This window comes from Felis catus, chromosome A2 (assembly GCF_018350175.1).
Source record: "Felis catus isolate Fca126 chromosome A2, F.catus_Fca126_mat1.0, whole genome shotgun sequence".
Lineage (NCBI taxonomy): Eukaryota > Metazoa > Chordata > Mammalia > Carnivora > Felidae > Felis > Felis catus.
The window spans coordinates 139,791,262-139,805,463 of record NC_058369.1 but is presented as its reverse complement, the minus strand read 5'-3'; the positions used below and the strand labels follow the sequence as shown (position 1 = coordinate 139,805,463).

Below are 14,202 nucleotides of genomic sequence, written 5' to 3'. Positions count from 1 at the left end.
GAGAGCCTGGGCAGGGCTCATTTGCATAAGCTCCTCACGCCAGGTCAGCTGTCCAGCTTCATGCGGAGCTGGGGGACCCTTTTTGTACCTGTGTCTGTAGGGGGCTTCCCAGCCATCTCAACTACCAGCCAGATTCTTGAAACTCTTTCTTTTCTACTTTGTTTTTCTATATTTTCTCCCCTTTCCTTTTCCTTCTCTTCAAAATGTTCTAAAAGTAAAAGAATCAACACTACTATAATAGAAATCTACCCTCTGTGTTTCTGTTCCAGTCGTCTCGGGGGAGCACAAGTTGGGGAATCTCTACGGCTTTCAGTCAGACAGACACATAATATTTCTCTGCATTAGGTGAAATACATGTCTGGAAAGCTCCATATTCATATGTGTGTGGTTAATTTTAGACCAGTTGTCTACACACCCACTTACACATGCAGAAAAGAAAATTCACAGGCTCCAAAATTATGCTTCCTTTATTATTTATGCTGGTAGATAACCACTTGTAACTGGCAGAGCCACTGGGGGAGAATCATTCCTATGTATTCCAAAGCAGAACTAAGTTGATGTTTTGTTGTGTGTGGAAACTTTGAGACATGTTTTCAGAAGAAAAAAATAGCTTTCAAAAACTTACATCTTAGGAAACCATTCAACCAGCAGCTGTGAAGTTGGTCTAATGTTTATACTGACCTGAGTACTTTTACTCTATGCATTATGTTAGCTGTTCCAAGAAGCCTTGAACCATCAAGATAGGGTTAGTCTTTACAAGTCACATTTTCTGTGAAGTGGCTATTGGGGACAATCGGCTGTCAGATAAATGCTTCTAAAGGAAGAATTAGTGTTTAAATGAATGTGCCTTCACACACTGCAGAAGCCGAAGCTCCTGCTAATTTAAGAATGCAACTCTCTAGTATTCTCTAAAGAAAGCAAAAAAAAAAAAAAAGAGGCTTTCAGGTTTATTTTAAATACATCTTTTTTTATATTTACTTAAAGGCGTCTTTCTCATGAGGAAACAGCGATAAAACTATGGGGAGTGAGTGCTGTTCCATTATACCTTTTATGGCCTATTAATTTGTTACCATCTATTCACCTTTGTTGATGAAATTTTAATTTTGCCCTTGCTTGAGCATATTGTAAGAATTGTATAAACTGCTACTCCCTGCACTGACAAAAACGGTCCTTTGAGAGGGAACAATTGGGAGCTCATTTTATTTCTAGAGCACATTTAAAATAACTTATGAATGAGAGTTGTCAGACACGAAATGCTGTATTAATTAAATCTTTTTCTAGTCTTTTTGCTTCTTCAGCTAAGCCAACCCTTTAGAAAAATACACGGCCACCTTCATTATAGAGAAGAAGACAAAAAGTACCCTTCACATTCCTCTGCCTGAATAAGAATAAGAACTCAATTCATCTATATAATAACCCCATTAGCTGCTTAACTCAACAGTGCACATGGGAAAATTTTCAAACCACAGTGTAAAAAGTGTTGATTGGGTGGATCGTTTTCAAGGTTTTGTTCTTCTGGTGTTCAAAATGATCATTTTAAGTAAATCCGATATGTCCTAACCAGTAGCTTTAAAGCATTTCCGACTTAATGACAAAAGTTTCGTGTCCACATCAACTAACGCATCTTTGTCTTTTAACATCCAGCAACAATACCATTCGAAGATAGATGAGTTGATTGACAACAGTGTAAAAGAAATCATTTCACTGCTAGTTTCAAAGGTAATGTATTATTTACTCACCTTTTTAAATCAAAGTCAAAGATATATTTTGCTGAGAGGTTGTAGAAATGTCTGTCGTGTGTTTCAAATAGCTAAGTGAGAAATAGTAGTTTTAAAAATAGATGCAAGAACCGATCAGATTTTAAGAAGAGTTCTGAACCAAATAGGAACACTCTTTGTCAACAACTTTTGATGTTTTTGTTTGTTTGTTTACAATTCCTTTTGGCTTTTCTTGCAACTGTTGTCCTTTTAAAAATAACCGTGTCTTCCAGTAAGACCTATTATTTCACATTCATGTTCTCTTACTATCTATCTTATCTGTTTGGCTGATTTGAGTAGTCACCAGTCCTTGAATGGAGCCTGTTTGTTGTGACGACAGTGCTGAGGCTCTAGGCTGGTCCCAGGCAGACAGAGAAAGCTGGCCGCCTGGACTCTGATGTTCTCCACTCCCGGGAAGGCTCCCACGATTTCCAGTGTGAGGCTCCAAACACCTTTGACAAAGGCTCTGGCCTTAAATTGTGTAAGTGGAGATGAAGCATAAATGAGTATTCCATCAAATGATTAGATGAATTAAAACCCCACTGAGGTGTAACAGACTTCCACGAGTGACACTTGAGATCTGGCTCTGCAAGGGGAAGACATAGAAAATGGAACTCAAGAGGGTAAGGAGTCAGAATGGACATGGTCCAGGGGCACATTCACATGAGCAGATATAGCCCTTGCTCTTGCAAGGCTCGATCAAAGGACCTCAAATCAGACTTCATAGAACAATTGGAAGAATGTACAAAGAGCAAAGGAAAAAACACCCCTAACTTAATAAACCAAGAACATGTTACTTAGAAAATAGAGTGATGCCCAATAAGCATTAAAATTGTTAAACCTCATTAATAACTTAAAGAATGAAGAAAAACTCGGGTGCCTGGGTAGCTCAGTCAGTTAAGCATCCGACTCTTGACTTCGGCTCAGGTCATTATCTCACTATTTGTGAGTTCAAGCCCTGCATCAGGCTCTGCACTGACAGTGTGGAGTCTGCTTGGGACTCTCTCTCCTTCTTTCTCTGTTCCTCCCTCTCTTGCTCTCTGAATGAATGGATGAATGAATGAATAAAAATAAACCTAAAAGAATGAAGAAAAATATACTATTTTTTCTAACTCTTTTTTTTTAATATATGAAATTTATTGTCAGATTGGTTTCCATACAACACCCAGTGCTCGTCCCAAAAGGTGCCCTCCTCAATACCCATCACCCACCCTCCCCTCCCTCCCACCCCCCATCAACCCTCAGTTTGTTCTCAGTTTTTAACAGTCTCTTATGTTTTGGCTCTCTCCCACTCTAACCTCTTTTTTTTTTTTTCCTTCCCCTCCCCCATGGGTTTCTGTTAAGTTTCTTAGGATCCACATAAGAGTGAAACCATATGGTATCTGTCTTTCTCTGTATGGCTTATTTCACTTAGCATCACACTACAAAGGCCATATTTCATTCTTTCTCATTGCCACGTAGTATTCCATTGTGTATATAAACCACAATTTCTTTATCCATTCATCAGTTGATGGACATTTAGGCTCTTTCCATAATTTGGCTATTGTTGAGAGTGCTGCTATAAACATTGGTGTACAAGTGCCCCTATGCATCAGCACTCCTGTATCCCTTGGATAAATTCCTAGCAGTGCTATTGCTGGGTCATAGGGTAGGTCTATTTTTAATTTTCTGAGGAACCTCCACACTGCTTTCCAGAGCGGCTGCACCAATTTGCATTCCCACCAACAGTGCAAAAGGGTTCCCGTTTCTCCACATCCTCTCCAGCATCTATAGTCTCCTGATTTGTTCATTTTGGCCACTCTGACTGGCGTGAGGTGATACCTGAGTGTGGTTTTGATTTGTATTTCCCTGATAAGGAGCGACGCTGAACATCTTTTCATGTGCCTGTTGGCCATCCAGATGTCTTCTTTAGAGAAGTGTCTATTCATGTTTTCTGCCCATTTCTTCACTGGGTTATTTGTTTTCCGGGTGTGGAGTTTGGTGAGCTCTTTATAGATTTTGGATACTAGCCCTTTGTCCGATATGTCATTTGCAAATATCTTTTCCCATTCCGTTGGTTGCCTTTTAGTTTTGTTGATTGTTTCCTTTGCTGTGCAGAAGCTTTTTATCTTCATAAGGTCCCAGTAATTCACTTTTGCTTTTAATTCCCTTGCCTTTGGGGATGTGTCGAGTAAGAGATTGCTACGGCTGAGGTCAGAGAGGTCTTTTCCTGCTTTCTCCTCTAGGGTTTTGATGGTTTCCTGTCTCACATTCAGGTCCTTTATCCATTTGGAGTTTATTTTTGTGAATGGTGTGAGAAAGTGGTCTAGTTTCAACCTTCTGCATGTTGCTGTCCAGTTCTCCCAGCACCATTTGTTAAAGAGACTGTCTTTTTTCCATTGGATATTCTTTCCTGCTTTGTCAAAGATGAGTTGGCCATACTTTTGTGGGTCTAGTTCTGGGGTTTTTAAGCTAACACTTGGTTTTAGAAAAGGTGAGCTGGGACACTCATACTTCCTGTCTATGGGAGTATAAATTGTTACAACCTTTGTAGAGATAGTTTGGAACTGTATGGAGTACTTTAATACCCTTTCACCTAATAATTATTTTTGCACTTTTTTCTGTGAAGAGAGATGCACAAAATGTATATACATTGATATGGTCACATTACATTTAATGAAAAATTGGAAACAACTTTAATCTCTAACAGTAAGGGAAGGTGAAGTAAACTATGGGACAGCTATATTAAGAAACTATGTTTTCAGAGACTATTAATGATAAAGGAAAAGTTTCATAATATAGTGTTAAGTGAAAATGAAAGCTTAGTATTTTAGAAATATAAAGTATGATACGAATTCTCATCGCATAGAGAAAAGACAGGGTAAATACCAAAATGTTGACAGAGCTTCTCTGAATGGTGAGATTATACTTGATATGGGGAGAGGAGTCTTCTTCAGGTTTTTGGGTTGGTTTTTTTTTTTGTATTTTCCAAATTCTTTGGTAGCAAGTCTTAAGATGGAAAGTAGCCACAAAGATGACTTTAGAATAGCACCACCCCTCCAGTGTGTTCTTGGTCTCCTGACTTCTTCTACCGCAAGAATTATCTATACCTCCACATACAACACACACTCCCCAACAATAAGTAAGGGAAAAGGTTAACAGGGAAGCCATCCAGCAGGTGGTGGGAGAAGTGAACCCCTGGAGAACAAAGCTCCAGGGGAAGGACAGGGAGGTTTCCCTTCTCCCAGGAGCCTACGTGCTCCCCTAGGCCACGTGCAGCCCTGCACGGACAGCCCACTGAAGTGAAACGTGCTTAACGTTGCACCTTCGTTGTCTGTGACTCATCCGGGCAAATTTTACTTGGCTGGTATGGCCTCATCTTCACAGTTCTCCTGTGGAAGTTGTCTTTTGTGAGAAGGGGGCATAATGGAAGTCATTAAATTGCGTCGGGCGCCTGGGTGGCTCAGTTGGTTGAGGATCTGACTCTTGATTTCCGTTCAGATCACAATCTCAAGGTTTAGTGAGTTCCAGCCCCACGTGGGCTCTGCGCTGACAGCGCGGAACCTCCTTGAGATTCTGCCCCCCCCCCCCCCACACACACACACACTAAATAAATAAATAAATAAATAAATAAATAAATAAATAAATAAATCTTTTAAAAAAACATAAATTGTGTGATAGCAAGCAGTTGGTAAAGGGTTAAATAGGCAGCAAGGAAAAGAGACTAGTTTGGGTTTTCCATTGGTGGGAAGTGGTGGGGGGAGGGTAGGAAGAGACTAGTTTTCTCTTGGTGGGGGGTGGTAGGGGGAGGGTAGAGAAAGAAACTAGTCTATTGGTGGGGTCAGTGCTGGGGGAGGGTGACAGAGAAGGCAGGCAGGGCTCTGCATGCTTTTCTGGCAAAGTAACAAACTGATTGTTTAATATCAGGTCTAGGTTAGTCTTTTTCTGTGGATCATTTCTATGGATCATTTCTCCTATAATCTAACAGTACTTATTAATAATCTTCAATTCTTTGGTTGAGAATTATAAAATAAACTGGCTCGACAGATTGAACCAGCCGTCTTAAGCTCCCACAGGAGATGACAGTAAATGGTGGGTTTTTTTCTTTCATTAAACAAACACAGATAATCTGCAATACAGTTCTTAAATGTTAGCGTGCCAAAAAAAATTACCTGAGATCTTGTTAAAATGTAGATTCCATGCCCTGCTTTCCAACAATTCTGAGTCAGAAGCTTGGGAAGAGGAGCAGGAATGTATGTGTGTAACCATTCACCGTGGTAATTTTGATATAGAGGTTCAGTGAGCCAGACTTTGAGAACCACTGCTCTGATGAATCGCTATCCAGGCTATCCTGTGAAAGATCTTTAAACTTCCGTATAGTGTTTAAAAACAAAATAGCTTCTAAGATGGTGTGTTCACATTTGTTTTCTCTGAAGAAATGATATTTTAAAAGGAGGTATTTATGGGGATGCCTGGGTGGCTCAGTCACAAGTATCTGACTTCAGGGGCACCTGGGTGGCTCAGTCGGTTAAGCATCCGACTTTGGCTCAGGTTATGATCTTGCAGCCCGTGAATTCGAGCCCCGCGTCAACAGCTTGGACCCTGGAGCCTGCTTCGGATTCTGTGTCTCCCTCTCTCTGACCCTCCCCCATTCATGCTCTGTCTCTGTCTCAAAAATAAATAAACGTAAAAAAAATTTTTTAAAAACTGTGTCTGACCTCAGCTCAGGTCATGGTTCGTGACCATGGTTTTTTGTTTTTGTTTTTGTTTTTAATTTTTTTTAAGTTTATTTATTTTTGACAGAAACAGAGTGCGAGCATGAGCTGGGGAGGGGCAGAGAGAGAGGGAGACACAGAATCCAAAGCAGGCTCCAGGCTCTATGCTGTCAGCACAGAGCCCAATGCGGGGCTTGAACCCACGAACTGTGAGATCATGACCTGGGCCAAAGTCAGACGCTTGACCGACTGAGCCACCCAGGCGCCCCCCCCCCCTTTTTTTTTTATCACCAAGGAGTGTCTTTATTCAGCATGAGCATGGTTCATGAGTTCAAGCCTCACATCAGGCTCCCTGCTGTCAGCACAGAGCCCACTTTGGATCCTCTGTCCTCCTCTCTCCACCTCTCCTCCATTTACTCTCTCTCTCTCAAAAACAAGTAAACATTTAAAAAAGGGGCATTTATGAAATACCTACTGTGAAACACCTATGGGATGGGTAGTCTATTTCACAGATAGAAACATAATCCTCAAAGTAGTTTAGTGAATTGACCACACACATAATAAGTGAGAGTCCCGAATCAAACTTCCGAGCTTCAGATTCCTAATCCATTGTACCTACAGATTCCAGATCAGGAAATCAGTGAAAAGCAAAAATACCCTAAAATTTAAAATATGTTACTTCTAAATTAACTATCTTTACTTTACCCTGTCAAATTTCGAGAGTCATGTCCTAAACATTTTTACTTTATCCTAGCATGTTAATTAACTCAACATAAAGTAGATGAATAGAATAATGAATTCCTTGTGTTGTATTCCAAATGTTTCTTCCCAAGTTTTAATTATTCTGTGCATATTGATAAATCTATTTGCTACATTTGGATAAATTAGAATCCTCCCTTCTTTTTACCTCCTCTCTTCAGTCACCTCCATATCCTTTTCTTATACTACACATCTTCACAAATGATTTGAGAATGAGCTAGGGCTCTCAGTCACGTGTAGCCCTCAGCAGTACATGTCCCAATTGCATGCACATTTTACATACCTAGAAAAAAAAACTTGGTGTTCCCTCTCTGTGTCCTTTCTCCACCTAGCACCTAAATGCTGGTATTATTGAGTTTCCATCTTTAGTCTTCTTTTGAACTCACTTCACAAATTTCTTTGACTTTCACACTTCTGACCTTATATACTAATGATTCCCAACTCTGTGCCCAAGAGGCAGAGTGGAATCGTAATGAAAAGTCCAACTTCAGACCTGAGGATCCTAATGTCTTCATCCAAGAACAGTGGGAAGCCACCAAAGGGTTGGGGAGGCAGCGAGTAGGGGTAAGGAATTAATCATATTTGCACTATAGGAAGATTCATTGAATTACCTGTAGCAAATAGGTTACAGAGAGGGTAGGATGGAGACTGTTATGTTTGATCTCTGGTGGACTAATTCGAAGACACTTAAGGAGTGCTGTAGGCTGAATGTTTGTGTCCCCCCACCCAAATTCATATGTTGAAACTTAATCTCTAAGATGATGGTATTAGGAGGTGGGGCCTTTGGGAGGTAATTAGGTCATGAAGATAGAGGTCTCATGAACAGGATTAGTGCCCTTATTTTAAAAAGAGAAAAAAGAAAAAAACAAAACACCCCACAGAGTTCCGTAGCCCCTTCTGCCACACAAAAACACAGCCAAAGACATCATCTTTGGACCAGGAAGTGGATTTTTAACAGACACCAAGTATACCTTCACCTTGTTTGTAGACATCTCAGTCTCCAGAACTGAGAAAAAATTGTTCATTGTTTATAAGTCACCCAGTCCAGAGCATTCTGTTATAGCAGACCCAGGGTTAATATTGGGGAAAGGAAAACCAACCAACCCTAAGGATGGTTCCTAGGTTTAGGGCTTGAAGCACAGGATGGATGTCGAGGCCATCAACTAATGCAGGGTGCCTGAAAGAGGAATGGATTTTGAGAGAAAGACCATGATGTCAGTATTGGACATGTTGAGACTGAGCTGCCTCTGAGAGATCTGAAGGACGAGAGATCAAGGAGACATTCACATAATAGTTGGGTCTGGAATTCAGAGAAGGCGTATGGAACCAAATGTGGTTATAAGATTTCAACCATTGGAAATGATTCTATGTCAGTGGCTACTATTCTTAGGCAGATTTTGCATAACTGGAGACCCTATGGAGAAATGAAAGTCAACCTTAAAGGGGGAAAAAATAAATAAAGATGCTTCTACCCAAAAAGGGACTTAGATTGTTTTTAGTGAGGGAAAAAAAAGTGACAGGAACATTGAATCTTGCCAAGGAAAGGAAACAAAAAATGTTGTATTTATTGCCACCCTATATTTAATTAAGTTGCCTTAATTGTGGGATAGTCAGATCTGAACTCTGCTCCTGTTTCTTCATGTTACCATCTGGGTCTTCCTACACAACTTAATTTCCTCATCAAAAAAGCATGAGTTGGGGCGCCTGGGTGGCGCAGTCGGTTAAGCGTCCGACTTCAGCCAGGTCACGAACTCGCGGTCCGTGAGTTCGAGCCCCGCGTCAGGCTCTGGGCTGATGGCTCGGAGCCTGGAGCCTGTTTCCGATTCTGTGTCTCCCTCTCTCCCTGCCCCTCCCCCGTTCATGCTCTCTCTCTCTCTGTCCCAAAAATAAATAAAAAACGTTGAAAAAAAAATTTAAAAAAAAAAGCATGAGTATTAGATCAAAAAAATATATTATCTATAGCCTTTTGTCAGTCTAAAACAAAATCCTTATATAGAGTTCTTTATAGAAGCCTCTGGGGGCCCGCATCTTTTCTCCCCAGGTGGTAGAGTCACGTAGGACACACAGTGCTACAGTTGGAACCCTGAGACCCTCTAGCCTGGGATTTTCAAACATTTTTATAATGTTTATAAGACACATTTAATGTTCTCAAGTGTATGTTGGGTAGCCCCATAAAGTACAACACTGATCAGAGCAAAGGTGCTCTGATTGAAGAGGGAAGGAGGCCTACATCTCCACTTACGGGGCTCCATCTCCCAAGGCAATCCTGATCACCAGGGCTTGCCCCAGAGTCCAGTCCCCTTGTTCACAGGTGAGGAAACAGAGGCCCAGGTTCACATGGTAGGTAGCTGTGGAGCCAGGACTTGATCCTCATGGTCCCTAGGCCCGTCACCTTTCCACAACACTGCACAGAATTCAGCAAGAGCAGAGAGGAAGAGAATGGGTGCTTCACCTCCCAGGCTTCTGGTGTGCCCTCCATGTCTGGGTTGTACTGACCAGCCTGTGTCCCTTCTTTGACAGGCATACATGCTGTGGGACCGGCATGGGCAGGTAGATGAGAATGGAATTTATTGTGTGTAATATGAGGATGCTGAAGAAAACCTGTGAGAGATGAGAGAAGGAAGTGCTTGGGGGAAATGGTTAGCAGAGCAAAGAATGAGAAAATGACCACTCCCATAATGCACTCTGGTAACAGAGCTCAGTAAATTCTGGGTATAAAGTAAAAGAGCAGAGTAATGTATTCAACTTCCTAAATCCTCAATTATTGCAAAACGGGATTTGGGAAAGAAGATACACTGCCTCACTGAGTTCATATAGCTATAAATGTGTCGGTGTAAATATATATGTACACACCCTTGTTCTTTCTGACAACCTAGAATGTTTTCCCTGAATTTCTCTTAATAATAAGATGAGCAGAGGATACATCAAACCTGACTACCTGTATTCTGTAATTAAAGTATCTCACCAACTCAACCTAAGATTAATTTGATTAAATTTACTCATTCAGATCAAGGCTATATATTCAGAAGACACCTGTTCAAAAACAAGTATATGCCTGAAAGGTTTCTTAGGAGCCATCAGGAGAGAGGAAATACAAAATGTGATGGGTCACTCCATTTGTGGGGCAAGGGTAAAGGAGAGAAGTGTGTGCTGAATGCGCCATTTTGGAAATTGTCTTAGATATTTTGTGGAATGAGGTATGTTACAAATAAATATTTGCCATCAAATACTAGATCTCCTTGCTCAGGGATATCATGCTGTATCTTTCTATGTCATCCCAATTTTAGTATACATGCTGCCAAAGCGATCACTCGAATACTGTCCATCCTTGACACAGATGTGGAAAATCTGGAAAGACCCTTTGGAAGTCCACTGGAACAAATGTTCAGAGAAATGGATTCACAGTTGGAGAAAAGTGACTGAGGGAGGGACCATTGCATTGTATCATAACATTAACATTCTGATTCGGGGAAGAAACCAGTCCGTGGTATTCTGGTTCCCTGGGGATGTTTAACAAGACTAGCTAGTCCTGATCTTACCAAATAAACATAAAACATCTGCTAATAGATATCTCCAGCACCACTAACCCTCGCCCCCGTCCCCACCACCAAAAGAAAAGGAAAGAACTTAGTTTTTCACAATGAGTCTTACTTGGATGAATCTCTTCTCTGTGAAAGATGTTACAATTTGCAGGGCAGATGATGTGAATATCCCTTAGTTATTTCACGAAATGTAGCTGAAAAAACAAGAACTGTGTTTTGAACCCACCAATCTATAGCTGGAATCCTCCCAATAACTTTTTAGAAATTGTGGTCCACTTTCCGTGCACATGGGAAAATGAATCTTATACCCTGTTAAAATTCAACAGGAAATTGAAACCAACATGCCTTGTGGCACACTTCATGTTTCATTCTACTAGTTATTTCAAAGTGCTTTTCATCTTTAATTTCCTTGAGAGTGTGCTAGTGAGGCAAAGTTGGTAATTACCCAGACAGACTTTAGGTGTTAAATATTATTCAAACAAACCCAGTAAATGGCATCTACAATAAAGAGCAGGGAAACAAAGAGATTACAGTGTTTCATTCCAACCCGACACCCTCAGGAGAACAGAGAGCACAAGGCAAACCCCTAAGTGTTTATATACTCCCTGAGCTGTACTGAGAAAGTTCACAGGAAGCGGTTAAAGACACAGCAACTAAACCCAGCATTTAACTGGATTTCTTTGGAATCTTGCTGTTTTGTGCAATTAACAGCCAGACGGAAAATATATCATTATTAGTCAATCCTGATTTTAATAGAGTTTGATTTCTAAGGCAGCTCTTCTACCACATATGTCTCGTAGAAATCTCACAAAGACAGCCTTCCTGTAGGAACTGTATGGCTGGGCTGGTTGATCCCAGTGGTGCAGATGCTGTTCACTGCCATGTAAGCACATAAAAGTCCCCACTGTATTATGCCTCCCCAAGGACTATTTGGGGTAGAGAGGAACTCAAGGAGACACTGTCCGCTATTGTTAAAATGGAGGCAAAGAATGTTGTGAAATGCATGCAACAGCCAACCGGTCCTTATGTAGAATTTACACGGTTACAACCCAGGCTTGGTTCTCACCAGAGATGGTGAGACACACAGGCTGCCAGATGCTGCAGTGGGGAACCTTTTGCCCTAAAACCATCCACCAGTAGGCTTGCCTGAGTGTCATTTTATCTAACCCTCCATTTCTGCCCTCCTGAGATCAGCTCCTGTGCCACCTTGTAAATGACGCTTACCTAACGTCCTCCAGTTAAAAGCCATGCTTTCCCTCCTCCTGTTTCAGTTACACTGTTTGCCCATCTTTGCTGGACCTTAAAACTTTCTGCCTGTCTCTTCCACTAGTTTGTGTGTTCTTGAAAGGAAAGGTCTGAGACTCCTATTGTCTGCATTTTGCACATTAGGTACTCAATAATAACAGAATGACATTTATTGAATACTTATATGCTGAGCACATTACTTATTTAATACTTACAACTGTCTACTGGTAATGAACATGGGCTTTGGAGCCAGACCACCTATGTTCAAAGCATCCTTCCTCTGCTGTCAGCCAAACGACCTTAAAGCAGATGGGATTTTAATGCAGGTCGTCTGATTTACAGCTTCAAATCTGTTCTGCCTCAGTAGGTATCTTTAAATTGAATTAGACCCATTCACTGGTAACCAAACTCATTATTACTCCTTATCCCTAAACAATCCTAAGGCTACGCCCATTACCCTGTGACTTATACATTTCTAGACCTATATAATGGATAGTTTGTTCTTTGCATTTCTTTAGTGTTTTGCTGTTTTTACAGTTCCTGCACATAAAATATCTCAAATGATCTTCACTGATCCTTCTAAGATGGACATGATGGCTGCCGTTTTCTTTCCCTCTCTGACTGATGAGTCTAAAGCTAGAGAAGCTCATGGCTTGACTATTGTCGTGTAGCCAGAGATTGGCGTGGCTACAACTTGAGCTAAGATCTTCTAAATCCATCCACAGGCGTCTTGCCTCTACCTTGCCTTGTCCCTCAGCACCACCCATGTGTGTCCACGTATACCCACTCAAGGGTACCAAGAACCAGGTGCCATGCTAGAGCCTTCACTGGCTCAGGTTGTCCGGTAACCATAGCAATTGTCGCTCTGCTCTCCTCATGGCAAATGAGATCACCTGGCACACACTGGCTCTCTCAAGATTGGAGTTAGAAGAGATGAAGCATTTTCCACAGAGGGCCATTAAGTTTGGAATTCCCTTCCCCTGGTTTGACATAACCCTGGAGTATTGGTCTTCTGGGTCTTTGCAAACCACATCAAGTTGAGTTGGCCAACTGTGACTGGTAAGAAATCCTAATGGGCAGGAAGAAAGTGCTAAATTGACTTTTAGTAGTTGTGAGCAATTTGTAATTTTGTGTTTTTTGCTGTCTGTATCCCTTAGGATAACTAACGAACCATACATAATTTTCATTCTTTAAAAATAAAATTTTAGTCAGCAGTTTGCATGATTTTGTTTCTGTGTTCTTACATCATGTCGCACATGATGTGATGGGGAAACCTATAGGGAAGTTTTTGTTTCTTTTGCATAAACTATTTTGCAGTAATTGACCAGCCATAGAGAAAAGATTATCTCCTGTGCACTCTCAGTGAGTTCTCTGGTCACCAGAGACCAATAAGCTGTGTCCCTAGAACTATTATCACTTTGTTGAAGAAGCTGCTATGTGAACAAAAACCAGCCTTCGTTAATTTCCCTTTTTCGTATTTAAAAAACCTTGTCAGTATTTTCCCTTTGGGAGTTTATAATTTGTCAATAGTGCATATTATTTTAGTTCTAAAGAGGAAAGTTGCGGGGCAGTATATTCTTAACTAATTTCTTTATCTTCTTGCCAGATTTTAATGTTGCCACTCGTTGAAATGTAATTTCCTACATTTTTAATCATATTATGGTATAGACATCTTTTCACTTCATAGAAATATAAAATTTTAGAAATGTACAACACTTGTCAGGCAAATTTAATTTGTCACACACACACACACACACACACACACACACACACACACACACACACACTTTAACTGATGGGGGAACTGATTGATGCAGTAGTTGGCCTGAGCCCACAGAGTAGTCAGTATAGGAATCAGGCTATATAAGCTCAGTCTAGTACTCTTTACCTTGCTGCCTGCAGTGTGTTTATCTGTTCTAGCTCTCCAATGGCTTTGTAAGCTTCTGAAAGCAGGTTTGATCCTTGTATGTCCCAATTAGAACTGCTTGGTTAATGCCTGTTAACTGATATCAGACTTGACTGCAGTGTTACAAGAGCCTCAGAGGTTACACATGTCTTTCGTTATCTGGTCTTTATTCATCCTCTTCTATAGATAGAAAAAGTTGGGGAATGGTCAAGTGATTTACAATAGAAAAGAATTTGATTAAACTTCACCATCATTGCTTCTACACATCTATATTGAAGTTGAAAGTTGTTTTAAGGAAC

The 14,202-nt window shown here is 40.8% G+C and overlaps 1 protein-coding gene across 23 annotated transcripts in view; it reads left to right on the top strand.

The window, feature by feature from the left end:
• Positions 1-14,202, top strand: part of CADPS2 (calcium dependent secretion activator 2) — a 540,930-nt gene that overhangs the window by 488,550 nt on the left and 38,178 nt on the right. For all 23 annotated transcript variants that reach the window (XM_045052688.1, XM_045052669.1, XM_045052676.1 and 20 more), the window contains one exon: positions 1,645-1,719. In XM_045052688.1, coding sequence (XP_044908623.1) covers positions 1,645-1,719 — 75 coding nt within the window. The remainder of the gene's footprint in view (positions 1-1,644; positions 1,720-14,202) is intronic.